Here is a 26,281-nt window from a genome sequence, read left to right as displayed (position 1 = left end):
CGTGGAAGAATGTCTTCAAAGGAGGAAAAAAATTATTTACTTTTGATTGATGGTGGTATTGAGCATTAAAATGTTTTCGTCAAATTTGCTTACGATATCAAAACAAATATTTGACACTCGGTTGTTAAATGGTTAATGGTTTTACAAATCAGACTGTTTAAATATTCCGTTTTCGTTTTTAAAGATTCTATTTCAAAAACCTCTCAAATTCTCACATTAACATAAGTAAACTATGCTCTATTCAAAACCGCCACTTTGATTAAAAACTAATATACAGAGTGACTTGTAGGCAGTTCAATTTCGGTAACTTTAAAGTAGAATAACTTTTTTTATTTCAAATGGAACACCCTATAATTTCATCAGAGTTCGACGTAAAATTAAATTTTGCGTTGACTTCATGTATTGTCATTTTTCCAAATCATGTTTAGAAAATTTGTAAAAATTAAAATTTTGGTGAAAAATATGACATCAACGCAAAATATAAGACGTTTCATTTGAAAGATAAAAACATGTCATTTTAACATCAAATTACAGATTTGATATCAATTAAAAATTTATTTTGAATTTTTGAATTGTTCAGTCAAATACACAAATCCTCACATCTTGTTCATTCTAGTTTTTTGAATTACAATTTATAAAAACAGAAATTCTAGGATCAAAATTCCTTGACCACAATTACTCAAATTCTTTAATTTTTTATATAACCTCTATAATTTGTACTCTAGACAACAATAAAATTATAATGACGTTAATATAATAATTATTGTGAAACATTCCAATTCTAATTCACTGAATCCAATTATTGTAATGAGAAATATAATGTGACACTTAACTGTAATTATTGTTTATTGTAAAAGGCAACAAATTATGAACAATGTACTCAGATGCAAGAGTTTAAAGTCTACCAAAATTCTAAATTCTTAAATCATCTAAAATTGTTCAATTCTTAAGATTCTCAAGTAAGATTTTGATTAAACACAAATCATAAATTTTGAGCTTATGGAATCTCAGTTAGCGCCCAATTTTTCAGATCCTACGCGTACTTTTTAAAGAGCTTTCGAAGTGGCAAATTCCAACATTCAAAATTCTAGATTTTTATTATTTTCGAACAGTTTTGCTAAATTTAGCCGAATAAATACAGTATTGGGTCTTTGACTCCAACTAGCCACCAAGCAAAAAAAGAACAAATAAAAAACTCAAAATTTTTGCTAGATAAAGTTCACATTTCCAATATTTACAGCTTTCTTCAATGAAAACAGAACAACATAAACAAATAACCAGAGTAATTCGAGTGGGGGAAAATCCTAATAAAGTGCACAAATTCAAGGTACTAAAGAAGAGGGAGACTAAAACAACCTCGTTAAGACATAAAGCAGAACAAACTGCAGTGTTGAGTGATCTGAACGTGGTGAATTGACACTATGACAAAATTCTAGTGAGTTTAGTGAAAAAAAAATGTAAGTACCCTCACAAATTTGTACTTTAAAATCTAATTAATTTTTTTTTCTTATTTTACCACGAATAAATACCTTACAACACTGAGTGCCAGTTTCACAACTAAGAAAAATTCTTTGCTTCAGTTTTCGTTCACTTTTTTTACAATCTGTATCGCACTCGTACTATTCTCCTTGACCGTGAGCTCCAACCACTTTCACTACTTTTGCGCAAACTGTAAATTTTATTAAAATTGACCCAATAATTGAAAGTAATCGCGACTTATAAGCAGAATTTGCAACTGTTTTTGTACTTTGAAATGTTGCCAACTTCTGACCTGTTGTTTACCGAACTAATAAAGTTGATTGCTAGTTAATACGAGAATTTCTGATGTTAACACTCATCTTTGTAATGTATCCTTGATTTTGCGATTGCTTCACTGAAAAGAAAAGTGAACAAGCGCATTATGTCCCAATGCAACTGCATTAAGCAATGAAAATTTTATCATACCAAAGTTGAAAAATACACCGAAAGTGTAAAATAGTTGAAAAGACATTAAAATTACATTAACAGTTATCAGGCGGCGATAGGGAAAGGAACTAAGTTCGTTGTAAAACTAGAATGTTCGATTTGTACATGTTATCAATGAACAAATTGTTACGTAACAACCAAAATCGATTTTTTAATAATTTTGAAATGCTCTGATTATTCATTTTTCGTGCAACATCACCACAAAGTTGAGTCAGTTGGTGTTGTTTCTTAACACGTGTTAACACTAGCTTTGGTTCGACGGTTGACTAATTTTTGCAAGGGAATTCCATCCAATTATTTCGTGTTGTTTACCTGAAAGATAAAATCAACGGAAGAATTCGGATAAAAACTTGCTTCAATTTGGTAAAACAAAATTGTAATGACGACACAAAAATGCAATTGCAATATTTTTTAATAAACTTTCCTTCTATTGGTTAAGCAGGAAATGGAATATAAATTTATTCTGGAAATCCTGAAAACGAACGAGCAATGACGATTAACGGTTACAACATTCAGGGCAATTTTGCGCAGTTTGATGTCATTTTCGATCAATTTGAATTGAGCTTCCGTCCTAGATTCAAAATTTCAACGACTTTTTGGGTTTTCTAATCCTCTGATTCTGAAATTTTTGATGTTATTTATTTTAAATAAAAAATTCCGGTTTCTTGCATTTTAAATGTTAAATTAAAACAATAAAACTTTTAAAAAGTAGCAAAATCATCCCTTCTGGATTCTCAAAATAGGAGTTAAAAGTAAGATTTATCGCAATATCAAATCTAGAATACGTAGACTTTCAAATCCTAGTCCATTTTCTTCGATTCTTAAAATACAATTTTCCCCTTTGCAGAAGTCAAAATGCTCAAAACTCCGCACTACCTCGTCGTCTTCGCCCTCATCACCGCCACCCGCCAACAATCAGTATTAGACGGTCTCGTCAGAATCGTCCAAGAAGGCGAAGACCAAATTAACCTTGAACCACGCGACGTCCGCAACATTCTTCCACAGTACGACTTCATCGTCGTAGGTGCCGGAACTGCCGGTTGCGTCGTTGCCAACAGACTGTCAGAGAACCCAGAATGGAATGTCCTCCTCATCGAAGCAGGTACGTCCTCTACTCTTCAAAACTCTTAACTAACTCCTTGATGCAGGTCGTACCGAGAACTATCTCATGGATATGCCAATCCTCGCGAACTACCTCCAATTCACCGATTCTAACTGGAAATATAAAACTACCCCCAGTAACAGATTCTGCATGGGGATGGACAACCAACAGTGTAACTGGCCTCGGGGTAAAGTCGTGGGTGGTTCTAGTGTCCTCAATTATATGATCTACACCCGAGGGAATAGAAGGGATTATGATAATTGGGCGAATCTGGGGAACGAAGGGTGGTCGTTTAAAGACGTTCTACCCTATTTTAAGAAGATTGAGAATTTCACGGTGGATGATTCGCCAAATATGGAGTACCATAACACGTCAGGGTACCTCAATGTGGGGTACGCACCCTTTAAGACGAAGATTGCGGATGCCATCATCGAAGGGAGCATCGAGAATGGGATCAAGCACGTGGATTACAACGGACCTGTGCAAGTTGGAGTCTCCAGGTTACAAGTCACAATGAAAGATGGGGTCCGACACAGTTCGAGTCGCGCGTACTTACATCCGATTCGAGATCGCCCCAACCTCCACATGAAGAAGGAGACCATGGTCAGTAAAATCCTCATCGATCCAAAAACGAAAGAAGCTGTGGGTGTCGAATTCGTCATCGCTGGGAGGAAATACACAGTTCGAGCCACCAGAGAGGTCATTGTATCAGCTGGTGCTATCAATTCCCCGCAACTTCTCATGTTATCGGGAATAGGACCCAGGAAACACTTGACCAAGATGGGGATTCCGGTTCTCTCCAACCTTAAAGTTGGGTATAACCTCATGGACCACGTAGCCGTCGGAGGTTTGACTTTCATCATCGATAAGCCGTACTCGTTGAACACTGAGAAGATGATAACAGTGGAGAATATGAGAGACTATCTTAACTTCCACAAAGGGCCGTTATCAGTACCCGGAGGATGCGAAGTGTTGGTCTTCCACGACTTGAAGAACCCGACAGACCCTGATGGTTACCCGGACATCGAACTCCTCTTCATCTCAGGCTCGATAGTGTCTGATCCAGTTCTTCGAAAAGACTTCGGTATTACAGATAACCTCTACGACTCCGTGTTCAAATCCATCGAACCTTACGAAACTTTCATGGTTTTCCCCATGTTGATGAGACCCAAAAGTAAAGGTCGGATCATGTTGAAAAACAACAACTACAGATCGAAGCCTTACATCTTCCCCAACTACTTCGCGTATGAAGAAGACATGGATACCCTCGTTGGAGGTATCCGATTGTTACTTAACATTACAAATCAACCAGCGCTGAAATCGCTGGGTACAAGACTTTACAACATGCCAATTCCCGAGTGTAAAGAGCAGGGCTTTGGTACCGACGAGTACTTCAAATGTGTGGCTAGACACTTTACTTTTACCATTTACCATCAAACTGGTACGTGTAAGATGGGACCTCCTAGTGATAAGAGAGCGGTGGTTGATAGTAGATTAAGAGTCTATGGTATTAAAAGGTTACGTGTCATCGACGCTTCCATCATGCCGGAAATTCCGGCTGCTCATACCAATGGTCCGACTTTCATGATTGCGGAAAAAGGAGCCGATATGATCAAAGAAGACTGGAGTAAATAGTTACAACCTGTGATTACGGTAGTTTTAAGGGCTTATCTTTGTACCAACCATGTATTCTTTATATGCGCCGTATACTGTACATACTTGAGTTAGAAGGTACTTAGTATTTTGTACAAACAATGATATTAATTATTATAAAAATGTATTGTAATAAAATGATAAAACCTTTTCCGTTTTACTGGTAGTAAAGACGAAACAAAAAGATAGTAAAGATAAAAACTGTGGATATAAAAAAATCTTTAAAAATCTAAAATAAAAAAAACTTGTGATTTCAAAATTTTCGAAAAATTCTAAACAATTAATTACTCAAATCACGAATTTTCAATATTTTACATTCGGACCTGTAAGTTAGTAGTTTTGACTAAGGCAATAAAATTTGGAAAAAGCACTATTTTTGACTCGTTGATTGTCTGTCGAAACTTTCAAATTTTTTGGTTGGCAGAGTCGGATTTTAGAAATGAGCCACGAATTTTCAATATTTTACATTCGGACATGTAACTTTGATAGTTTTGACGCTAACACATTAAAATATGGAGAAATTACTATTTTTGACCTGTCAACTATTCTTCCGTGATCCCAAATTTTTTGAGAAACGGAGACGGATTTTATAAATTTTCATTTTTAAGAAGAGTTAAAAATTTCCAATATTTTCCTGTAACATTAGTAGTTTTGTCGCTAGAGCAACAAAATTTACAACGATTACTACTTTTAACTTGTTGACTGTAGGTTCCAAATTCCAAATTTTTTGAGCAACAAAAACGGATTTTAGAAATTTTCATTTTCAAGATGAGTCAAAAAATTCCAATATTTTCCATTCTGACCTACAATTTTGCTAGTTTCGACGCTATAACTATCATATTTGAGCAATTACTACAGAGTACTTTACCTTATTGAAAATACTGCTATTTGTAATTGAAATAAAATTACTTGCATACCTGAAACAAAAAAAACTCGTCAGCAAATCATAGCGTAAATACATAGACAAAAAATATTTTTTTTAATTCGGTTACTAAATGACACCATTTTAAACAATTTTTATTATTAATCTTTATTTTAATACGTTTTTATTGCCGAACAGAAAAAATCGTGTATGCAACACATAGCAAAAGTGTGTTTTATCAAAATTGTCTAGCGTAATTTTCACTTTAAATCATAGGCTTACTTCTAATATCCATTTATGACAATTAATGACAGTAGTTAGTTAAAAATGCCTAGAAATTAACTGTAGTCGAAAAAGCAAGAGCCATTGCAAAATTAGAAGAAAACCGGTCGCAAAGAGCAGTGGCTTCTTATTAGCAAAAGTTGAATAGTCATAAGTAATATAACGAGTGGGCTCACAATTTCGAGCCCCCGAGTTATATTCGTCATGAGAATTCAACGAACTGACAAGCAACTGACAGCTCGCGTGCAATTGTCACTCTCGCGTGGTATTTTCGCGTGGAATTGTCACTGAAAATTGCACTCGTGAAATTTCCAGAAAAAGTTTGTTGTGATTGGTTGATTTGAAAAAATTAAAGTCTCTGATAGGTCGAACCTATGGTGAGTTGAATTCTCAAGATAAAATGTTTAGATACAAAGAAAAAAAAGACCACTGCTAAAAGCCTGATTTACAGTATGCAAAATGCATGACCACGAAAAAATTGAACACTTTTCGGTATCGCCGATAGTATTTTCCCAATTTGAAAATTGTAATTAAAATTCAGACAAAAATGCCCCCTAATACGGTCCTGATAAACTGCACCCTTTGATAAGGCCATTGCATTACGCTAACAGTAACTCTGCATGTGATTGGTTGTTGCCAAACTAATAAGATTCGTGTAATTTTTATGACAATGATCAGAAATCGCTGAACTTTTCTCCACAACCACACTTTGAAGTTTTACTGGTTGCCAACGTTATCAACTTAAATTACCAAACCTGATCGTTTCAAGTTCATGATCGTCATTAAACAATTCACGGTTCGATTAATATGTTTTCAGATTCTGCAAAATAAGAAAGAAGAAAGAGAAGTACAATGTCACGTTCACAGTTCCGCTATTTAGATAACGGGTAGACTTTTACCATAAGAAAGCTATTTTCAAAATTTAAAGGTTGAATGAAAGGTGACCTCTGTTTTGGTAATTAATAACAAAATAGAAAGAAGCACGCCCGAGTTCAATTTTTATGCACTGTGTCAACCTTCAAATAGCTAAATTAGCATATTTGAAGGTTCTGTGAAGATAAAAATTGATATTCTAGGGTGTTATCAACACACCTTAAACACCTTATGTCATTGATAGTTGTAGTACCAAAGACTATAACATGGAAAACATCAAATATTATTTTAAGAGAACCCTCTGTATATATCCAATTAAAGAATTCAAAGTATTTCAGTCCCAGAAACCTGTCCCATAATATTGAAAGTAAATGTGCCTGCCCACAGCACTCTGACCAAAAATTTGGAAAATTCAATGAAGATGACCAGATATGCCACTAATGAGCCCGAAACAAAAGTATATAAAGACACAAGACCTTACAGGTTTTAAACAACATCACACCGTCACAATGTCGCAATTGGTAAGAAGTAGTACCCATCCCTATTTCGCCTAACAAAAGTGTTGTAGCATTTTCTCGTCTTCTTCGCCGCGGTAGTTGTTATCGCAGCTCGCCCCCAAAAATCCTCTATTCAAATCAACAAGAACTATCAACCCCACGACTTCGAATTGGAGCAGAACAGAGCAGCAAAGTAACAATTTTTTTCTTTATTAAAATTAGTACTACTGGAATTGTCTAGGTACGAATTCTCCTCAGACATCGACGATGGCATCAGTGACTTGTCTCATACCAGACAGGAAACCAGAGATGGGCTTAACTTGAAAGGATCCTACTCGTATAGTGACGGGTACTACCAGCGTACCGTTTTCTACGAAGCTGACGATAAAGGCTACAGAGTGGTCAAGTAAGTTCGCGAGAGTCACAAAAACGCGTTTTATTATAATTTTGACAGGACTGAAGTCACCCCGCTGAGTGGACCCCAAATTGATCTGATGGGTACCGCTTCAGTTAGCCAGAGCGCTCATGGAAAACACGTCGCTTATAGAGTACAGAGTGTTCCAATTCCTGGACCTGTTCCCAAAGTCATCACCGAAGCTTAAATTATTTAGTAATACGACCAACATTTGTATATACAGGGTGTTAATAAAGTTATTTTTACTTTACCTGATTTACAGTTTGAACGGTTAAATACAAAAAAACGCGCGTCCGTGACCTGAAACAACCAGAAAAAGCACGATGCTCTTCGAGCCTTCAATATCCACCGAAACCTGCATCCATATAAATTCCACCCGCCGAGGTCCTCGACCTGAAGCGTGCACTTATATCTTAATGACAAAATCAAAATTAATACTTCAAAGAAACGAAGATATTTTTAGTACCGTTATTCTCATATTAAAGAATCATTGACCAAAAGTAGTGTTACAAAAATTATCTGCGGAATAAATACTGGAAGGGAGTGCGAAGTGAACTGACAAAACAACGATTTAAGTTGGGTGGAAAGTGGTGTCAAAAATTCTGCTCAGTCTTCAGGAAGAAATTGTATTCTCGAGTCAGTGCAAGTGCAAGGTGAAAGTGGTGTGGATTAAGGAAAAACGTGAGAAAGGAATCGGTAGCAATTTTAATTTTAACAAATAATGTGTTACTTAATTATTATTAATTAATAGTAGGCTCGCATCTGTAGTACTTAAGTGTATAGCACGTGATCTTAATTTCGATTAATTTAATAGGTAATTGGACTAAAACAATGGATGAAGTATTGCGCTGTAGTAAATACTTTATGAGTAGAATGGAAAAGTGCCGCTTTTAGCTTTTTTACCACAAGAAAAAATTCAATAAATTTATTTATTTATTTATTTATTTATTTAGATTCTGTCTAACTCGATGCACTTCGTTTAGTCTAATTTAGTCCAGTTTAGCTGCTTAACTTACTGGTTCAAGTTAGGCCAATTAATTTTTACTAAATTCAAAAAACGTGGGCCGTTTTTCCATTAAATCCAATTTGATTTGGGCAAAAATCTATGTTTTCTAAGTCAAGTTAAACAAGTCCCACTCTAGAAGAATTTGGTTTCTTTTTAAAATTATTTTAATTTAATTTAACTTCAATGCCATTTATTCTAGCTTGGTTAACACTATTTTAGCATTTTGTTTCAATGTTGTTTGGTTCACTGCCTAATTAATAATTTCTAATCCGGTGCTGCAAACTCATAACTCATAACAAAAATTGTAAAAAGTAAGTCAAAATCATTTCATAAATAAAAGTAAGTCTCACTCATGTTCCGAATTCAAAAATCCATTTTTTTTTTCAATGTACGATTTGTTTGGGTGGCATTTTTCCGGAATTTTCCGTGCCCCATATCTCCGGAACTACGACAGATAGAAAGATGCGCACTTTTGTTGCCAAGAATCCGGTCCTTCATAAGGAATAACCTGTATATCAACTGTCTTAAAATTGTGTTTAAATTATCCGTGTGTTTCATCCCCCAATAAGCACGAATTATCGAGGCCCTACTGTATTAAAATTTTCTACTTTCTCCGTAGAAGACTCCCATAATTCTCATCTATGACCTCAGAACCTTTTCACAATAACATTCAAAATCAAGAGAAATCCAGTTCACCTCGCCCAAGATTCACACGAATCTAACCAAATTTAGTTCTTTGACCTAACTCAACCAAAACTAACTTAACGTTTAGAGAGTCCCGTTTGTTTAGTTTAACTCTGCCTAATTTTAACCCTAAAGTGACTGAAAACGTTCAGATGTCTCCAAAACTCCTCGTCGTCGCCCTCATCTTCAACATCCTCCAGACATCCGCGGAATCCGTAGAGTCACACCTCCACAACGCCAAGTCAAAATATGACGAAGCCAACATCAGAAGCAAACGGCACATTGACTTAAACACGTACCGTGGTAAGTACCACCGGCACTCATCAACCAGAACTGTCACAATTTCTTTCAGATGTGCCCTTACCTGAGCAAGCGACCTTCGACTTCATCGTGGTCGGATCAGGATCTGCAGGAACCGTCATAGCAAACCGTTTAACAGAAACGAATTACACGGTACTACTCCTGGAAGTGGGCGAAGAAGCGACTGAGTTGACAGACATTCCAGTACTAGCTCCACTGTTTCAATTCACGAACTTAAATTGGAACTACACGATGGAAAGACAAGAGAACATGTGCTTAGGTACGTTTTTACTCCACTAAAAGTAGTACCTCGAAGTTCTTTTAGGTATGATTGACCAGAGAATGGCATGGCCTCGTGGCCGTGCTCTTGGTGGTACTAGCATCATTAACTACATGATCCACGTTCGAGGAAATCGTCAAGATTACAACAAATGGGAGAAGATGGGCAACCCTGGATGGTCGTACCGCGACGTCTTCAAATACTTTGTCAAAACGGAAGACTTCCTGGTGAGGCGCCAAGACCCGGGATACCACGCAAAAGGAGGGTACTTAGGAGTACAAGATGTACCATATCGCACCGAATCAGTTCACGCTTTTATTAAAGCAGCCCAAGAAGTGGGGCACCCTTACGTTGATTACAACGGGAAACACCAAATGGGAGTGTCCTACGTGCAAGCTACCACAAGAAGAGGATTGAGATCGAGTGGTGAAGAAGCCTTCTTAAGACCAATTAAAAATCGCCCCAACTTGACGATCTTAACGAAGAGTCGCGCTGTTAAAGTTCTCATCGATCCTAACACCAAAAAGACCTACGGAGTTGAGTACATCAAAAACCGGAAGTACCACACGGCTCTCGCGGCAAAAGAAGTTATTCTTTCAGCCGGTGCTTTCAACTCTCCTCAACTCCTCATGTTATCGGGAATCGGACCCAGGAAACACCTGGAGGAGTTGGAGATCCCGGTACTTGTAGACCTACCGGTGGGAAGAAAACTGTACGACCATTTAACATTCCTCGGGTTAATGTTCTCAGTTAACCAATCCATCGTGAGTGATCAGAGAGTTATTGAACAACCGAGCTCCTTCCTCCAACTCGTCTTGAGAGGCGAAGGCCCTCTTACAAGTCTCGGAGGTGTTGAAGCTCTTCTGTACTTCAAATCCAACGTGTCCAGAGACCCCAAACCTTACCCAGACATGGAACTTATCTTCCTCTCCGGCGGTCTTCACACCGACAAAGGAGAGTTCTACAGAAAGACCTTCAGGATCACTGACAAAGTGTACAACTCCTTCTGGAAACCGTGGGAGGGCAAATATGTCTGGTCCGTCCTCCCAATGTTGGTCCACCCAGAATCCTACGGGTACTTAGAACTCAAATCCAAGAACCCCTTCCACTTCCCGAGGTTCTACGGGAACTTCTTCACAGATCCCGGAAACAGAGACGTGAAGACCTTCATCGCCGCGATCAGAGAAGTACAAAAAATCGCCCGAGCCCCCACGTTTCAAAAGTACGATGCTCAACTAGTGACGACACCCATTCCAGGGTGTGAGAGTCTTCAGTTTGATTCCGACGAGTACTGGGAGTGCGCTCTTCGAACGGTTACCACAACTTTACACCATCAAGTGGCGACGTGTAAAATGGGGCCGAAATGGGACCCCGAAGCCGTCGTGGACCACGAGCTTAAAGTTTATGGTGTTAGCAATTTAAGAGTTGCAGATACGAGTGTCATTCCGATACCATTAACTGCACATACTAATGTACCCGCGTATATGGTTGGGGAGAAAGCGGCGGACATGATAAAACAAGAATGGGCGTAATGTAGGTTTGATTTGTAGAGACAGAAACCTTTGGCGTCTTTGTGTGGAAATAGGAAGTGTTGATGGGCTGTCGGAAGTGGTGACAGATGACCTCAGTTTGAAATGTGGCAAGATGGCGCTATAAAATTTGATAATAATAAATGCATCGTCATGTTCACCCTGAAATCTGTCAATTCCAATGCTACATTTACCCCAATTTTCCCTCGAACTTTTGTAATAACCAATTAGACTTCGCCGTCCACTTGACATATCTCAACGCAAATATTTTCCTTCAATTATGTAAGGCCAACAATCAGTTTCGTTTACAAACTCAATGACTGGCGGAATTTTTGAACCCAAATATCCCACTTTCCTTATTGTTGCAAGGTAATTAATGAATACAAAACGCAATTTACCGATGTAAATATCAAAGTTAAAAAAACATGTGCTCATAAAACACTTGCATTATTCATTCTATTTAATTAAATACAGAAAGAGATAGGATCAATTCTAGCCAATGTTGGAGGAGAGGCGACCCTGTATTGCTTTTATATAACTGAAAGGTATTTTGCCATTCTAGTAGTTCATCTCGTTTTCTAGTGTAGTTTACAACGGCTTTGAATCGATTTAGGTATGTAAAATGTGAATAACTTGTAGAAAAAAATATTTTGCATTTTTAAAAACAAGTTTCTATCTTTACAACTAACTAATGTGGAAATAATGAGTGGCAATTCGTTTCTAAATGTTTATTTATTAGCTTTATTACCATTAAACCGAGCTAAGTAGATAGGAGCAAAATGGTCATTTAGACTAAGAAATTAAACACTTTTGAATGGTGGTCATTTACCTACCACCGTACAAATAAATTTCATATTTCAAGTCGTTCAAGAGAACGTACGTCGGTGATTTAATTTAGCAAATTTCGTTATTACAACTTCTGTCTCTATAAACTTAAAATAAATGTCATAGATTCATGTAAAAATCGCATTTCAAGCGGTTGTGTAAAACAAAACGTACGATGTAGCTTGATTCTTGTTTCGTTATTGCAAAGAAATAATGAAATCTTGTAAGACGTACGTTAGAGCTAGATAATTAATAAGTTTCGTTATTACGAGTTGCGTTTCTATACTGAAGAAATTGAAGTACGAAACATTTTTTAGAGTATTCAGTAAAAACCGCATTTCAAGTGATTCTAAAAAAAAGACGTACGTTGAAGCTTGATTCTAGCCAGTCTCGTTGTTATAAATACCGTTTCTATATAATAACTGCAGAAACGAAAACAGAAACAAACGTTTGGAGAATTAGCAGTAAAAAACGTAGAATGGAGCTTCATTAGCACTATAATATAAAACAAGACGTACGTAGGAGCTTGATTCTAGTTTATTATATTTATATTTAGATATTGCAAATTCTCTCGGTAAATAGATATAGTAAAATGTAAAAATCGCATTTCATGTGGTTTTGGAAAAAAAAACGTACGTTGGAGCTTGATGATGGCAAGTTTCGTTATTATATGTTCCGTTTGTATGCAAATAAAGAAATTAAAATAAAAAAAAAGTATTTAGTAAAAATCGAATTTCAAGTAATGCTAATTTTAAAAACACAGAAACTGCAGAAACAATAATAAAAATATTCAATAAAAATCCCATTTCAAGTGGTTCAAAAAAAGACGTAGAGTGGAACTTGATTCTAGCAAATTCTGTCTGCATATAATACAGAAATTAAAACGAAATGGAAAAACATTGCAAAAATCCCATTTCAAGTCGTTCTAGAAAAGAAAACGTACGTTTAATACCAGCAAATTTCGTTATTATGTTTCTATAAAATACCGTCCTGATAAAATACAGAAACTGAAATAAGAGAATTCAACAAAAATCGCATTTTTTCATTTCAAGCTTGTAAAAATCGCATCCACATTTGTTGCCAAAAAGAAAAGGTATGACGAGACTTATGTGAAGAAAGAATCGACCTTCTTTAGACAATCAAAAATAAGATCACCGTTAAAAATGTATTGCTGCGACGTACGTTCTGTGCCTTCGGGTCGACTTGACTCTAAATTTAATTGCAACCTACGAAACTCTGTCATTCAAATTTTTCCACATTTAAAAAAATTCGCATTACAATTCGCTATAAAACATTTCTGGAATTTTATTTTTATTCCGTCAATTACACCGGGAAAAATAACCCCAAAATTCTATACTTTGACACAAAACAATAAAATGGATCAAATTTTACTGAACACTGCTAAAAATTCAAAGCTATGACCGACGTTCTTGAGTCCCAAACCGACCTCACTCCAATTTTTTTTTATTACGACCTTCCTTTTTAATTTTAATAAAGAATACACCACAAAAAAAATAGAACAATGTTTAACAAGACACCACCAAGGCCACAAAATCAGCCTAATTAATTAGGAATCTCATTAAAATTTCTTTATATTTTCGACATTCGGAAGATTTCGACAGTATAATTGCTGTTTCCAGAAAGAACCGTCCGCTAAGATGTTACCACAACTTCCGAAATTATTGCTGCTCGGAACGCTAGTACTGGCGTCTCCTTTTCATTTAACAGATAAGTACGTCGAAGAGTTTAGAACTGGAATTGAAGATTTGAAGAAGTCAGCGATTGCGCATACTTTCCAAGAGAAACATTTTGATTTTGAGCAGCATAACAGCTCGGAAGAAATAACAGGTACGACTTCTTATACCATTTCTTGTGAATACTATTTGGTACCATTCTAGATCCTGAACATTATGACTTCATCATCATCGGAGCTGGAGCCGCAGGCTCCGTCATCGCAAATCGTTTAACAGAACGCCCGGAATGGAAAGTCCTCCTCTTGGAAGCGGGAGGGCCTGAAACCCCCTACACGCAAGTACCAAAACTGGGGCACTTCCTCCAAAACACGGACTATAACTGGGCCTACACTACCGTCCCCCAAAAGCACTGGTGCAAAGGTACGACTCGTACCAACGATCTATTGAAACTATAATTGTTTTTCAGGGATGATCGACAATCAATGTGCTATCGCAGGAGGGAAGGCCCTAGGAGGTAGTACCGCAATCAACGGAATGATGTACACCCGTGGCAACAAAAAGGACTACGATCTATGGGCTGATCTGGGCAATGAAGGTTGGTGCTACGACGATGTTCTCCCTTATTTCAAAAAAGCAGAAGATGCCGATCTTAAGATCTACGACCATAAGTACCATAACCGTGGAGGACCGTTCCACATCGAACATCCTCAGTACTTAACCCATTTGACTGAGAACTCTTTGGCTGCTGGTAAAGAATTGGGTCTCGACACTATTGATTACAACGGAAAAGACCAAATTGGGTTGGGGATCGTCCAAATCAACTCCAAGCACGGAAAGAGACACAGTACCGCCCAGGCGTACCTAGAACCAGCTCACAAAAGAACAAATTTAGTGGTGAAACCCTTCAGTCACGTCACCAAGATCATCATTAGCCCCCACACTAAAGAAGCGACAGGTGTGGAGTACCTCCACGACGATAAACTCCACAAAGCTGGTGCACACAAAGAAGTGATCGTCTCAGCGGGTACCATCAACACTCCTCAGCTTCTCATGTTGTCGGGAATCGGACCAAAAGACACCCTCGAGAAACTCGACATTCCTGTGGTAGAAGACTTACCAGTTGGGCACCACTTTAAAGACCACATTGCTTTCTTCGGTCTTGATTTCCTCTACAATGGTACCGAACCCGAAGACAAATACGATGCCGACGAAGTATTAGAATACCTCAAAGAAGGTAAAGGCCCTCTCACCACCACCGGCTGTGAAGTTATTGGCTACATCCAAACTGAAGTATCCAAAGACAAAACGAAGTACCCCGACATCGAAGTCTTCTTCTTCGGAAAAAAAATCTCAAGTACCGCCCTCACCAACCCCTTCAGATTCAAACCAGAAGTATACGAAACCTTGTGGAAACCCGTCGACGGAAGAAAAGCCATCAACATCGGCGTCATGTTAGCACACCCGAAATCCACTGGTACGGTAACCCTAAAAGACAAAGATCCTCTTCACCACCCACTAGTGGACCCTAATCAATTATCAGATCCTGAAGACGAAGATCTTAATACTCTTGTAGCTGGTATTCGGAAAGCTCTAAGTTTCGCTGACACGGCAGTAATGAAAGAACTACATTTAGTACCGAACGAGAACCAAGTTGCTGGTTGTGAAGGTCACACTTGGGGTACCGATGAGTACTGGAAGTGTGCGGTTCGACACTTGTCGATTAGTTTAAGACATGTTACTGGTACTGCAAGAATGGGGCCGAAAAATGATAAAGATGCGGTTGTTGATAACACCTTGAGAGTTCATGGGGTGCATAAGTTAAGGGTTGCTGATGCTAGTGTTATTCCGGTTACTATAACGGGGCATACTATGGCGCCGGCTGTTATGATCGGGGAGAAGGCTTCGGATTTGATTAAGGAAAGTTGGAAATAAAAAGAAGAATGTTCAAAGTTTATTGTTATAAGTATAAGTTTTCGCACCAAATATTCTGTGTATTTTTATAAAAGTTGCAAAATGATAAATAATAAAAGTAGAATGTTTTTTTTCTATTCGTCAACTAAATATCCCTAAAAAATGAAATCCCTCGTACGTCCCTGATCAATCACACCTTTTAATTGGGGCGTTGGAATTCTGCGTGCGATTGGTTGTAGCCAAACAAATAAGATTTGCGCAATCCGTAAAAAGCTGTGAAAAAAAACCTAATCGCTTTATCTTATCACGAATTAACAGTGCTGGAGGGGCGGGGCAACCCAATAGAAGCAACGAATGAGAGAAATTTTTTTCCAAACTGAAATCTAAATAAGATTCTTCAAGATTCCCTCAGAGCCTTCAATTCCTTCAGATTCTATAAAATCTGATTCTTCCTTAACTGGTTAAAATTCTTCAAATGTTACAATTTCAACAGTTTTTACAAGCGAATGGGGCAGATAATTTTATGGGTCTTCAAAGTTTTGGTAATATTTTCAATCTTCACAAAATTTTAGATTTTTTTTACAATATTTGTGATCCCTACGAGTTTTAGATTCGTTAGGATTTGATAAATCTCTACAATCTCTACAGTGATCTGGGACAGTTGGATCGCTGAAGAAAAAAAACTGACTCAAGTTTCTTGATTAAATTCTGTCCCCATTGAAGATTTTTACGTTTGACAAGTCCAAAGTGAGAGGGCTAGTTCTAGTAAGGAATTACATGTTTAAGATAACTAGATAAAAATCATTTTGAAACAAGCTATAGTATCTTTAAGATCATCAGAAATTAAAAAGAGCTCAACATATTTGTAGGGTATTTCAGAATATCGAATCTTTTCTTAAAGACTTTTGCCGAACTGGAATCTTCAAAATTCTTGTCTATTTGGGATATCTAGCATCTCTACATATAAGCTCTTTAAAATGTTAAGAAGTTCTACATTCTCTAGGATCTAAATTTTCTCTAAACTTTTTAGAATTTTTGCCTTAACGGCTTCGGGCTCTGTTCCTCTGTAAATTCTCTATAAAATACTCTATAAAATCTTAGATTTTTCTTAGATATAGCGATTTTAAAACATCTAAAATATATACAAAGTGTTTTTAAAGTGCAAAACAGTTCTGCGCTATTCCAGAAGGAGTATGAAGTATGAAAACCGATTTTTAAATCAAAAACTGACATGGTAAAATTAAATCCAATCCTAGTACTTTCTACACCACTGGCAAAAAACGCACCTGGAATGACTTGTTTCCTAAGCAACCACCAACATGATTTTTTGTTCACTTTTAAATCAGTGGCGCACAAACAAGTTTACTGAAATTTTTGTGTAATTTTATCTAGAAAACAAAAATACTTTTACTGAAGCTTTTTTCACTTAATCGGCCCAACTTGTGACAAGAAATTACCACACTTTTTTGTACATTCTTTTCAAAAACACCCTGTATATTTGTAGGGTATTTAAACATATAAAATCTTTTCCTATAGACTTTTGCCGCAAAGAAATCTTCAAATCTTCTTGTCTATTTGAATAATAAAATATATTTATCAACTGTGAATTCTCTAAAATCTCTATAAAAGCTTGAATTTCTATGTAAGATAGAGATTTTAAAATATCTAAAAAAAAATCTTTAGTATCTGTATAAAAAAATTTATTTCAAGACTTTACAAATGTATAGAATCTCTAGCACTTTCTTTTAGGATTAGCAAATTTACACACTATTCTTAGAATTTTTAGAATCTTAAAACTTCAAACTCTAAAATCTCTTGATTTTACGTAAAAACAACATAGAGAAGACGCCAATAATCGTAAACAAACACTAATAACGCGTTATTATTTTACGCACCTTCGATTAAAATTCCCAAACCCACAAATCAAATTACCATAACATGATCTCTTTAGGTACCGTTTCTTCGCACATGCGAGTTCAAAGACTGTGGGAAATCAATGTCAGAAAAAAAATAATGACCACTTTTACAATGACGTCACTGTTGACACGGACTCTCCACGAAGTGATGGTATTTAAATATGCGGAATCGGTAAAATAATAAAGAAAAAAAATGATCATACTCATTTCCAATTGTGGTTTTAACCTTGTTGATGGTATTTAATACAAATATTACTCATAATTAATAACAATGATATTGAATAAAGTGAGATTGAAATGTGATAACCGGATTTTCCGAAGAGGTGGGAAATGAGTACATTTTTGGCCTGTCGCCTGGAGGAAAAATAGCGTAGAAAACAAACAAGTGGGTAATTTTGGTAGTTTTTTGACCACAGAAGTGATATTTGCAGAACCACTTCACACTGTAAAGTGGTTGGATCAAAATCAAACAAAGCTGATGTAACTACAAAGTGAGCAAATGAATTATTTATCTAGTCGACTGGCGCCCTATGAGCGTGTGTCCAAACTCGACGCTTAAAAGTCAAATAATTGAGGGATCTTAGGGAATGACAGATGTTACGACACACGTTACCAGTCACAGCCTACTGGACAAACTCTTAGAAAATGACGTTAATGAGCAGTGGAAATTCGCCGTAATTTTATCTGTTCGACGAACCACCAAAAATCTGATACCAAAACAAAAGACGCAATTAAGCATCCAACCACAGACGATCATTATGGAAAAAATAACGATTAGTGTTTTTATCCAAAGCACAAAGCGGAAACAACGGAATTTCCCTAAATTCGCCTCGAAAGTATAAAACCCCCAGAATCGTCCAGAAATCAGTTCCTCAGTGGTGCTCCACATCTTCCTTTTATGTCTACCCTCTTCTGTGGTCAGTTGAATGCACCTCGCTGCATGTAATAAAATCAAAAGGTCGCCAATCAATTCCTGCGAAGACATTAGGATAATCCAACAGGTCTCGGCGATGCGGTTTTTCCCCACAAGAAAAAAACAAAATATCGAGATATAAATTCGAACTGTGTGAGTTCGACTTCATTCGATAACATGTTGCGTTTGTGCGTTCTCTTCGGGATCTTGTGCTCCGCAGCGGCATCAGAGAAAGATGTTTGGCCGTTCGAGCTGGCGGACAAGTACATGGAAGAGTTTAAAGCCAACGTCGACGAACTCAAACATGTTGCGACTTCGTACAGCAGCTACAAGACGCAAGAACGAACTTTGGGGGAGCACAAAGAGGAAATCGAAGGTGAGATAATAATTTTCACTGTAATAAATCGGGGGAGATGCGGTAGGAGCGGGGATGTGTCAGCGGCTCTTCACACACAATTCCGAAAGAAAGGCCAAAGTTACCAAAAGGATTCGCTCGATATCAAAATTTTTGATCTACATACAACTACGCACTACTTATCGCTTTGATGAGCACGATAATTGGAGTATCAGGGAGAGTCGGTGGATCAGAAAATCAGATGCTAATAATTTTTTTCTCGTTTTAATTGCAGATCACGTCCAGTATGACTTCATAGTGATTGGTGGCGGAACGTCTGGATCTGTTTTGGCCTCCAGATTGTCCGAAATCCCGGAATGGAAAGTCCTTTTGCTGGAAGCCGGCGGTGTTGAAAACAAAGCGACAAGAGTCCCGAAGAATTGGGAAGTTTTGAGGAACACTCATTATAACTGGGGATTTACCACCACCCCGCAGAATTACTCATGTTTAGGTAAGCGATAATTAAAAACACGGATATAAAAAATTACTAAATTACACTTTGGAAATACGAGAAACTTGACCACCTTTTTATTTTGGTCGACGATTCTTTCACTAACGCCATGTTGGATCCGCCATTTTGTTTTACATATTTTCATAAATTTTTTTATTCACGTTCTCCCAAAATTTTCTGACACTGTCCGCCCTTCTAGGCATGTTGGACCACAAATGTACCATCCCCTCCGGCCGCGCCCTGGGCGGCTCCAGTACCATCAACTCCATGATTTACACTCGCGGAAACCCCCGTGACTACGACATCTGGGCTGACATCGGCAATAAAGGTTGGTGCTGGTCCGACGTCTTACCCTTCTACAAGAAAATCGAAGACGCGCATTTCGAGCCCTTCGACAAGAAGTTCCATCATCGTGGTGGCGCCCAACACGTGCAGCATCCTCAACATCTTTCTCCTTTAGCGGAGCACACATTAGAAGCCGCTAAAGAACTCCACATGCACGTTGTTGATTACAACGGGAAGCACCAAGTTGGTGCGAGCATTCCTCAATTGATTACAAAGTGTGGGGAGAGGTACAGTGCTGCTAGCGGGTACCTCGAGCCAGCGATCAAAAGAGATAATTTGGTTGTCAAACCTTTATCGCAAGTTCTGAAGGTTTTGGTTAGTACCCATACTAAAGAAGCAAAAGGGGTAAAGTACATTCATGATGGAAAGATCTTCACTGCTAAGGCGAAGAAGGAAGTTATTTTGGCAGCAGGGGCGATCAACACCCCGAAGATTCTCATTCTTTCGGGAATTGGGCCGAAAGATGAATGCTTGAAGCATGAGATTGACTTGGTGTGTGATCTCCCGGTGGGGAAGAACCTTAACATTCGCCCCAGCTTCATTGGTCTAGATTTTGTGTACAAGCATAAAGACCATGATGAAGACAAATATAAGCACCATGACCTTGTCGACGTCAAATCAAAGAACCACGAGCATGAACACCATGATCATCACGAACATGAGCATGAACACAACGACCAACAACAAGAACAAGAACACCACGTCCAAGAACAATACCACCATGAAACCAACGAGATCCTCAATAACGACAATATGTTCAACTACTTGAGGCACGGCAAAGGCCCCCTTACAGCCCCTGGAACTGAAGCGATTATCTTCATCCACTCCAACTTGACCAAAGCACCTGAAACCTACCCAGATATTGAGCTCCAGGTCGTCTCCAAAGCACCCGCTAAGTTCGAAGACTACAACTGGATGAAGCTCTCCAAAATCCACTACGATTCGATTTGGAAACCCCTTGAGCACCACGACTACGTTAAAATCATTGTCACCCTCAACCACCCCCATTCTAAAGGCATTGTGAAGCTCCACACCGCTGATCCTCTTCACGAACCAATCATTGAGCCACATTTCCTCTCTGATGAAGACGGAAAAGACTTCCGGACAATGTTGGCAGGAATCTACTACGCCAATAAACTCAGTCATACTGAACCTTTCTTGAAATTAGGATTGACCCTTAACAAACACGCGATTCATGGATGTGAAGGTACTGAGTTTGGCACCGACGCGTACTGGGAGTGTGCTATTAAGTACTTGGTCGTACCAACTGAAGATGTGAGTGGTACTGCTAGAATGGGACCGAAAACTGATCATGAAGCGGTGGTAGATAGCCATCTTAAGGTTCATGGAATCCATAACTTGAGAGTAGCGGATGCGAGTGTTATTCCTGTGCCTATTACAGGGAATTTGATGGCTACTTCCATGATGATTGGGGAGAAAGCCGCTCATCTTATTATAGAAGACTGGGAAGAACATTAATTTATAGACTCGTTGGTCGTCCACTGCCTCAAAGAAGAAGACGCAGCGTCGCAGTATTTTGATATAGACTAAGATTTTTACTTAAAATCGCTTGAAGTAGTACTGTAATGTGCGAAGTAATTTTTAATTAAAGAATAAATCGTTTCTCTTTTAGTTTCCGCTTATTCCTTCTTTAGCATACAATTCCAAAGAAAACTTTCAAAATATTCGGTCTATTCTAGATCAACATACATAGTTTCAAAAACAAAAAATTTTGAATTCTTAAAATTTATTCTTCGAGATTTATAAAAAAAAAATCAATGACTAAATTTAAGTCGTCTGCTCTAGAATTTTATTGGTCGCATTTTTTGTCATTTCCGTCCAATAAACTAAATCCACTGAAAAAGTTACGCAGCAAATCAGCGCTCGATTTATTTAGTTTTCTGCATCTTTGTCTTTGTCACCAACATCCAATAAATTGACTCCCTTTGAAGCATGATTTTAATTAGCTTAGAAATTTATCCAATAAAAATGGTTTTAGGCCTGTAGCCAATGAATGAAAACTTACGATCGAATAGGTCGTTGACAAGCGTTTTTTGTTACAAAAACTACTGCGATAAAAACAATGCCACCCAAAAAGTGAATATTTTTTAGGGTTTTAATCCGATTTCAATCCTTCTCCATTTTCTTATCAAAAAAGGGAGGAGTTTTGAATCAAAATTTCAAAAATTCGTCTATTTCTCTCTACATTTGGATCACAATATAATACTCGCAATATGTTTTATTTTTCCTTGAGGATTTTTCAAAAAGCAAACCAAACTCGTCAGAAACTGTCTTTGCAAGACTCGCGACATTTCCTGCATATTCTTCAAATCGTCATAAAATCATTAAAACCCCAAATTTGATAAAAGAACCGTTAAATTCCGTTAGAAAATGTTACCAACCTTGATATCTAGGGTCACCCACCTTGCAATTAAAAACTTTATCGTCTCCACAAAGACCTTGTTATAGTCAATGTCGCTTACCTTTGGCACAACCTGTTTTGGCGGTATCATCGAAGCGTTGCAATTAACACAGACATGTGAACAGTAACAGAATTTCAAAAGAGCTATGAAGAATTTCGCTCTTTTTTATACAAGTTTGGTAATCTTACAAGTTGATAGCCAGATTACCGGAAGATGGATCGATCCCAATTCGTTCACAAGACCAACTCAGGGTGAGTACCACTTTCATCCGAATAAATCTAAGACAGTTTTTCAGGCGAGTACGACTTTATAGTTGTCGGCTCGGGCTCCAGTGGCGCTGTCCTCGCCAGTCGCCTCTCAGAAATCTCTTCTTGGAAAATCCTCCTTTTGGAAGCTGGGAACCCCGGGAACCTTCTCACTAAAATGCCACTACTAGCTGCAGTTTTTCAGCTCACGCCTTACAATTGGAACTACACAATGCAACGTCAAGAAGGAACGTGTCTCGCCATGGAAGACCAAATCTGCGCGTGGCCGCGAGGAAAAGCCCTCGGTGGTACCAGTGTCATCAACTACATGATATATACGCGAGGAAACCCGAAAGACTATGAAAAGTGGTACCGGGAAGGGAACGAAGGATGGTCGTACAAGGATGTTCTTCCTTATTTTAAAAAGTCTGAAAACTGTAGACTTGGTGGGGTCTGTGAAGGTAAGTACCACAGTACCAACGGGCCGATGTCAATAGAGTACCCGTTTAAATCGAAGATAACGGATGCGTTCATTGAAGCCGGTGTGGAGCTTGGAGAGAAAGTTGTTGATTACAATTCTGGAGACTACATGGGGTACTCTCAAATCCAAGCTACGATAAGGCGGGGGAAGAGAGTTAGTACCGCAGATGCGTTTCTTTACCCCATCATTAACTCACGAAGAAATTTGGATATCGTGACTTCCACCAGAGTAACTAAAATCCTCATTGATCCAATCACCAAAAGAGCACTTGGTGTGGAGTTCCGCAACCGAGGTATCACCTTCACTGTAAAGGCTTCAAAAGAAGTTATTCTATCAGCAGGTTCCCTAAACTCCCCTCAGTTATTAATGCTGTCTGGAATCGGCCCCAAGGAGCACCTAGCCGAGTTGGAAATTCCACTCATCCAAGACCTACCAGTGGGGCAACTCCTCTACGACCACATCGCTTACCTCGGCTTAGCGTTTAAGATCAACGAAACGGTAGAACCCCGCGAAACTGTTTTAAACCCCAACGAGTTCTTCAAATGGATCTTCCAAGGTAAAGGAGTCTTCACAAGTCTCGCAGGTGTTGAAGCCTTGGCTTACATCAACACTGGATCGATCCCCGACCCCTCTTACCCAGACCTGGAGCTCGTTTTCGTCGGAACTGGGTCTTTAGAATCAGACTATGGTCTCATCGTAGCCAAAGAAATCCGTCTTCGTCGTGACATCTACAACACTGTCTTCAAACCTCTGGAACAAGGTCCAGCATGGACTGTCTTCCCAATGCTCCTCCATCCAGAATCCCGAGGATACATGAAACTCAAATCCCGGGATCCTTACGACCCGCCTTTGTTCTACGGGAACTACTTCACAGATCCTTCAGGAAAAGACATTAAGACGCTTTTAGCCGGAATTCGATATATCCAGAAGCTAAGCCAGACTCCAGCATTCCAAAAGTTTGGTTCGACCATGCACGATATCCCCATTCCAGGTTGTGAAAAGCTCGTTTTTGATTCCGATGACTACTGGATGTGTGCTCTGAGGAGGTTAACGACGACGCTTCATCACCAAATTGGGACTTGTAAAATGGGGCCTCGGGATGATAAGGAGGCTGTTGTGGATCCCAGACTTAGAGTGTATGGAATTCGAGGGTTGAGAGTGATCGATTCTAGCGTTATTCCGACGACTCTGTCGGCGCATACTAGTGCGCCCTCCATTATGGTGGGTGAGAAGGGGGCTGATATTGTTAAGGAAGATTGGGGTGTCTTGTGAAAAGGGTTATAACTGTGATGACTTTGACTGTCCTTTTTTAATAAAATTGTGTAGAAAAACTAGACAACATTTTCGTCCCGAATGTTTGTGAAATTACGTGTACTGTATGCAACCAATCGTGCACTGAACGAATATATATACAGAATGCTGTTTTACCGACACAATGCAACGAGTGTAGTATACATTTTAATCAGTTAGAACAGGATAATATTCGGATTACTGAAACTTTTTTAAACTAAATTAAATTTTCTATAAAAATATACGTAAACGAGGAAAACAATTTAAAACTAATAATAATGATTAACACCCCAAGGATTAATACATCTCAAAAATGGCATACACCTGACTTCCCTTAATTTCCTCGCAGATTTCATTGTGATTTCGACTAACTTCCCCTGATTCCCTTGTGATTTCGTCTGACTTCCCCAGATTTCCTAGTGAGACCCTCTGATTTCCTATTGATTGTCCCTAATGCCCTAATGATTTCCCCTAATTTTCTAATGATGATATAATCACTTATCACGAGTTAATACTTCTCAAAAATGGAATACACCTAACTTCTCCTGATTTCCTCGTCGATTTTATTGTAATTTCGTCCAACTTTCCCTGGTTTCCTTATGATTTCGTCTAACTTTCCCTGTGATTTCCTTATGATTTCGTCTGAATTCCCCAGATTTCATAGTGATATCCTCTGATTTCCCCTATTGATTGCCTTTGATGTCCTAATGTTTTTTTTCTAATTTTCTAGTGATTTCCTAACGATTTCCCATAATTTTCTTGTGACTTCCTAAGACTGATACACCGATTTTCCAAGAAGGATAACCCTTTAATAATACACCGTGTTTCAAAGATTTTCATCTAGTCGCCCATGTTTTTCCGTACAAATTAAAAAATGCCGCTTTACAACTATAATGATTAGAACGTTGGTTAGATAACCAAACAATAATTATTATTATTTATATTATAATAATTTTCAAAAATCATTAGGTAGACACTGATCTCGGCCCACTGGATCGCTGAAGAGACAAAACAGACTCAATTTCTGGTTAATTTTTGTGTTTTTAATTAAGTTCTTTCTTTATTGACGATTTTGACGTTTGACAAGTGTCAAATTCAAAGTGACAGAACTAGTTCAAACATACTACAATGCGAGCGGCACAATCCAAAGGTAACTAGATGAAAATCATTTTGAAACACGGTGTACCATTTTATTTTCTACATAAAGAAAACTTGTGAAACAGGCAAGTAACTGAAATTTAATTAAAATACAAGAGAAATTATAATACAAAAAAAATCTGAAATTTCAGATTTACATTGCATTATTTTCAAATTAAAAATTTTCTAAAAATAAATTCTGAATTACAGAGAATGGAGAAATAAATCGCTCCGGACTACCGAAATATTCAAATGATCGTTTTTCAGATTACCGAGACAGTAATAGTAATTCAAACGAATATGACTAATTTTGAGAATTAATTATAAATAATAATTTTTTAGACTTTAAAAATACTAGAAAATGCTTAATTTAAGCCACAGATTCGAAAGTTTTGACCAATTTTATAAATAAATATTTACTAATATTCTGAAGCCACAAATTTCAAAAATATGCGGACCTAAAATATCAAAAAAGAAGCAAAAATCCAAACTAACCTTATTCGCTTTTAACGTAGAAATTTTTTTATAAAAAATCTTCGGTATTGAATGAGTATGATCAAGTTCTACAATTAGTTAATTTTTTTTTATTTTAAGATTTTGGCTCTCAAGACCAAATTAAAGAAAACCTAAAACTTTAAAAGTCTATGAAACTTAAGACCCTGAAAACACAAAATCTCGTTTATTTAAGATTTTTTAAAATGGTGGATGCGCCAGGTCAATTTTTGACATTTTAAGAAAAACACAAAATTAACTTAAATTAGCTTTTTCTTACACATACTGTCACTAGATTTTCTGTAAAATTTGTATG

The 26,281-nt window shown here is 37.7% G+C and overlaps 7 protein-coding genes across 7 annotated transcripts in view; 6 read left to right on the top strand and 1 right to left on the bottom strand.

The window, feature by feature from the left end:
* The window catches only part of Flo2 (flotillin-2), an 86,091-nt gene that overhangs the window by 51,182 nt on the left and 8,628 nt on the right, over positions 1-26,281 (bottom strand). The gene's annotated exons all lie outside the window — the stretch shown is intronic.
* On the top strand, positions 1,341-4,870 carry LOC148177489 (glucose dehydrogenase [FAD, quinone]-like). The gene is made up of 3 exons (XM_088031928.1): positions 1,341-1,457; positions 2,813-3,067; positions 3,114-4,870. The coding sequence occupies exons 2-3, from the start codon at positions 2,821-2,823 to the stop codon at positions 4,700-4,702; spliced, it is 1,836 nt and encodes a 611-aa protein (XP_087888054.1). The 5' UTR covers positions 1,341-1,457; positions 2,813-2,820; the 3' UTR covers positions 4,703-4,870.
* LOC148177488 (uncharacterized) lies at positions 7,097-7,881 on the top strand. The gene is made up of 4 exons (XM_088032024.1): positions 7,097-7,258; positions 7,306-7,427; positions 7,476-7,640; positions 7,689-7,881. Exons 1-4 carry the CDS (start codon positions 7,169-7,171, stop codon positions 7,834-7,836), a joined length of 525 nt encoding a protein of 174 aa, XP_087888150.1. The 5' UTR covers positions 7,097-7,168; the 3' UTR covers positions 7,837-7,881.
* LOC148177487 (glucose dehydrogenase [FAD, quinone]-like) lies at positions 8,221-11,452 on the top strand. Its single transcript, XM_088031923.1, has 4 exons — positions 8,221-8,330; positions 9,475-9,642; positions 9,692-9,919; positions 9,965-11,452. The coding sequence occupies exons 2-4, from the start codon at positions 9,492-9,494 to the stop codon at positions 11,449-11,451; spliced, it is 1,866 nt and encodes a 621-aa protein (XP_087888049.1). The 5' UTR covers positions 8,221-8,330; positions 9,475-9,491; the 3' UTR covers position 11,452.
* On the top strand, positions 13,896-16,002 carry LOC148177486 (glucose dehydrogenase [FAD, quinone]-like). Its single transcript, XM_088031922.1, has 3 exons — positions 13,896-14,121; positions 14,172-14,387; positions 14,434-16,002. Exons 1-3 carry the CDS (start codon positions 13,932-13,934, stop codon positions 15,897-15,899), a joined length of 1,872 nt encoding a protein of 623 aa, XP_087888048.1. The 5' UTR covers positions 13,896-13,931; the 3' UTR covers positions 15,900-16,002.
* On the top strand, positions 18,840-21,529 carry LOC148177485 (glucose dehydrogenase [FAD, quinone]-like). Its single transcript, XM_088031914.1, has 3 exons — positions 18,840-19,083; positions 19,337-19,552; positions 19,752-21,529. Exons 1-3 carry the CDS (start codon positions 18,885-18,887, stop codon positions 21,374-21,376), a joined length of 2,040 nt encoding a protein of 679 aa, XP_087888040.1. The 5' UTR covers positions 18,840-18,884; the 3' UTR covers positions 21,377-21,529.
* LOC148177484 (glucose dehydrogenase [FAD, quinone]-like) lies at positions 22,330-24,377 on the top strand. Its single transcript, XM_088031930.1, has 2 exons — positions 22,330-22,571; positions 22,616-24,377. The coding sequence occupies exons 1-2, from the start codon at positions 22,466-22,468 to the stop codon at positions 24,316-24,318; spliced, it is 1,809 nt and encodes a 602-aa protein (XP_087888056.1). The 5' UTR covers positions 22,330-22,465; the 3' UTR covers positions 24,319-24,377.

The sequence above is a fragment of the Gnatocerus cornutus genome, chromosome 3 (genome assembly GCF_029298725.1).
Source record: "Gnatocerus cornutus isolate USDA-ARS CGAHR chromosome 3, icGnaCorn1.1, whole genome shotgun sequence".
In the NCBI taxonomy this organism is placed as follows: Eukaryota; Metazoa; Arthropoda; class Insecta; order Coleoptera; family Tenebrionidae; genus Gnatocerus; species Gnatocerus cornutus.
The sequence above is the reverse complement of the archived record's forward strand: the minus strand, read 5'-3'. Positions and strand labels throughout refer to the sequence as shown.

What these genes read in the sequence shown, in the direction of transcription:
- LOC148177489 (XM_088031928.1), top strand. Translation starts at nt 2,821, where the DNA reads ATGCTCAAAACTCCGCACTACCTCGTCGTCTTCGCCCTCATCACCGCC. An exon ending in TGTCCTCCTCATCGAAGCAG is followed by an intron (nt 3,068 to 3,113) that starts GTACGTCCTCTA and finishes TCCTTGATGCAG; the next exon opens with GTCGTACCGAGAACTATCTC.
- LOC148177488 (XM_088032024.1), top strand. Translation starts at nt 7,169, where the DNA reads ATGCCACTAATGAGCCCGAAACAAAAGTATATAAAGACACAAGACCTT. An exon ending in CCGTCACAATGTCGCAATTG is followed by an intron (nt 7,259 to 7,305) that starts GTAAGAAGTAGT and finishes AAAGTGTTGTAG; the next exon opens with CATTTTCTCGTCTTCTTCGC. An exon ending in AAAGGCTACAGAGTGGTCAA is followed by an intron (nt 7,641 to 7,688) that starts GTAAGTTCGCGA and finishes TAATTTTGACAG; the next exon opens with GACTGAAGTCACCCCGCTGA.
- LOC148177487 (XM_088031923.1), top strand. Translation starts at nt 9,492, where the DNA reads ATGTCTCCAAAACTCCTCGTCGTCGCCCTCATCTTCAACATCCTCCAG. An exon ending in TGACTTAAACACGTACCGTG is followed by an intron (nt 9,643 to 9,691) that starts GTAAGTACCACC and finishes AATTTCTTTCAG; the next exon opens with ATGTGCCCTTACCTGAGCAA. An exon ending in ACAAGAGAACATGTGCTTAG is followed by an intron (nt 9,920 to 9,964) that starts GTACGTTTTTAC and finishes AAGTTCTTTTAG; the next exon opens with GTATGATTGACCAGAGAATG.
- LOC148177486 (XM_088031922.1), top strand. Translation starts at nt 13,932, where the DNA reads ATGTTACCACAACTTCCGAAATTATTGCTGCTCGGAACGCTAGTACTG. An exon ending in CAGCTCGGAAGAAATAACAG is followed by an intron (nt 14,122 to 14,171) that starts GTACGACTTCTT and finishes GTACCATTCTAG; the next exon opens with ATCCTGAACATTATGACTTC. An exon ending in CCAAAAGCACTGGTGCAAAG is followed by an intron (nt 14,388 to 14,433) that starts GTACGACTCGTA and finishes ATTGTTTTTCAG; the next exon opens with GGATGATCGACAATCAATGT.
- LOC148177485 (XM_088031914.1), top strand. Translation starts at nt 18,885, where the DNA reads ATGTTGCGTTTGTGCGTTCTCTTCGGGATCTTGTGCTCCGCAGCGGCA. An exon ending in GCACAAAGAGGAAATCGAAG is followed by an intron (nt 19,084 to 19,336) that starts GTGAGATAATAA and finishes TTTTAATTGCAG; the next exon opens with ATCACGTCCAGTATGACTTC. An exon ending in GCAGAATTACTCATGTTTAG is followed by an intron (nt 19,553 to 19,751) that starts GTAAGCGATAAT and finishes CCGCCCTTCTAG; the next exon opens with GCATGTTGGACCACAAATGT.
- LOC148177484 (XM_088031930.1), top strand. Translation starts at nt 22,466, where the DNA reads ATGAAGAATTTCGCTCTTTTTTATACAAGTTTGGTAATCTTACAAGTT. An exon ending in GTTCACAAGACCAACTCAGG is followed by an intron (nt 22,572 to 22,615) that starts GTGAGTACCACT and finishes ACAGTTTTTCAG; the next exon opens with GCGAGTACGACTTTATAGTT.